General features: G+C 53.2%; 1 protein-coding gene across 1 annotated transcript; it reads right to left on the bottom strand.

The window, feature by feature from the left end:
• Positions 1 to 232: 232 nt before the first annotated feature.
• On the bottom strand, positions 233 to 310 carry LOC104496010 (histone H2A.V-like; the record flags this gene model as incomplete). The annotated part of the gene is made up of 1 exon (XM_010139065.1): positions 233 to 310. A coding segment is annotated over one exon (78 nt), but the record flags the coding sequence as incomplete, so codon positions are not given.
• Positions 311 to 1,363: the final 1,053 nt, after the last annotated feature.

Genomic DNA, 1,363 nt, shown 5'->3' with positions numbered 1-1,363 from the left:
GCCAACGGGGAACTGGAGGGGGAGTAGCAACACCTCGTTAACATAATTTGTCTAATTACGCCTTAATTTGGGTCTAGATATCCCCATCCTACACCTGCAGATCCTCCCCATGGGATTTACTAAGAATTATTTCAATTAATCCTCATCAAACATTAATGTTTCACCCCCAAAATCAGAGGGTTTGCGACCACCCCCCTCCCACAGCGGAGGTTTCCCCCAGGAATCCCCGTACCTGCAGCCCAGCCCGCTGCGAGCGCGACACTGCCTTCGCCTTGGCCTTCCCGCTGTCCTTTCCCGCCTTGCCGCCAGCCTGCCGGAGAAAAAACTCACTAATTAATTAATCGTTAATTAAATACTAACTAACCTGGAGAGACCCTCGCATTGGGGGAACCTGCAGCCTCCCCAAACACCCCCAAATAGAGGGGGACGAGGCGGGTGCGGCCGCTGATTTCTGGTGCCGGGTGCGCCGCTCCCACCCTTCCTGCTCCCGCTATTCCCATTACTTTTGCAGACAATGTCAAACAGAAGGAAAACAGCCCCCAAAATTGTGTTTTAATTTTTTTTCCCCAGAACAGGTCGATTTTGGAGTCAACTACTCCACTCCGAAGCCACGCGCTGACCCTGGTTTCTGTCCGCTGAAGTTTGTAGGATTGGAGCGTGATTCCCACCCTGCTTTGGAGAGGAAAAATCATCGCCAAGCCCCGAAAACCCCAGATTTCTTCCCAAAAAACCCCCCAAAAAAATATCACACTGCAAGGAGCAGCTGAACGCCCAAAGCGCCAAGGAACGCGGAAGAACCCAGCGCGGGTTTGCCGGGGTCTCTCGCAGCTGCCGCCGAACACGCTGGGTGCTGCTAAATCCCGTTTTGACGCCTTATATTGATCCCACAATCCCAAATCCTGGGTAAAAATCGGGAATTACGGCTCATCGCCCGCTGCCGCCAGCCCTTCCCGCTCCTTTAGGAGACACCAGAGACCAAGGCGATGCTAATCCTTAAATTAAGACCCTGGCTAACACAAGGAGGGGTGTCTCAGCTCCGAAGCAGCAGGAGTTATTTTTATCAAGTTTTTAAAACTTCAAACATCACAGATGGGGATTTGGGGAGGTTTTTCCTCGCTCCAGAAAACACCGACAGCCTCAGGAAGGCCCCAGCCGCTCATGCCGCAGGTTTTTTTATCAGCCAGCACTCAACTTCCTCACTCCTCCGCTGAGTTTTCCAGCTCTTGACGCGCCGTTTGACTAAAAACGGGGAAGAAAAAGCCTGGCAGAGGAAGCCCCGAGGTTCGTCTCCACCTTCAGCGACGTCTAAACTCTCAGCGGGGTTTGGCAGCGGAAACGCCGGCGCGCCGCAGAAGCTCGTCCA

Source organism: Buceros rhinoceros, unplaced genomic scaffold, assembly GCF_000710305.1.
Source record: "Buceros rhinoceros silvestris isolate BGI_N320 unplaced genomic scaffold, ASM71030v1 scaffold29866, whole genome shotgun sequence".
Classification (NCBI taxonomy): domain Eukaryota; kingdom Metazoa; phylum Chordata; class Aves; order Bucerotiformes; family Bucerotidae; genus Buceros; species Buceros rhinoceros.
Note: the sequence above shows the minus strand (reverse complement) of the source record. Positions and strands in the feature narration are given on the sequence as shown.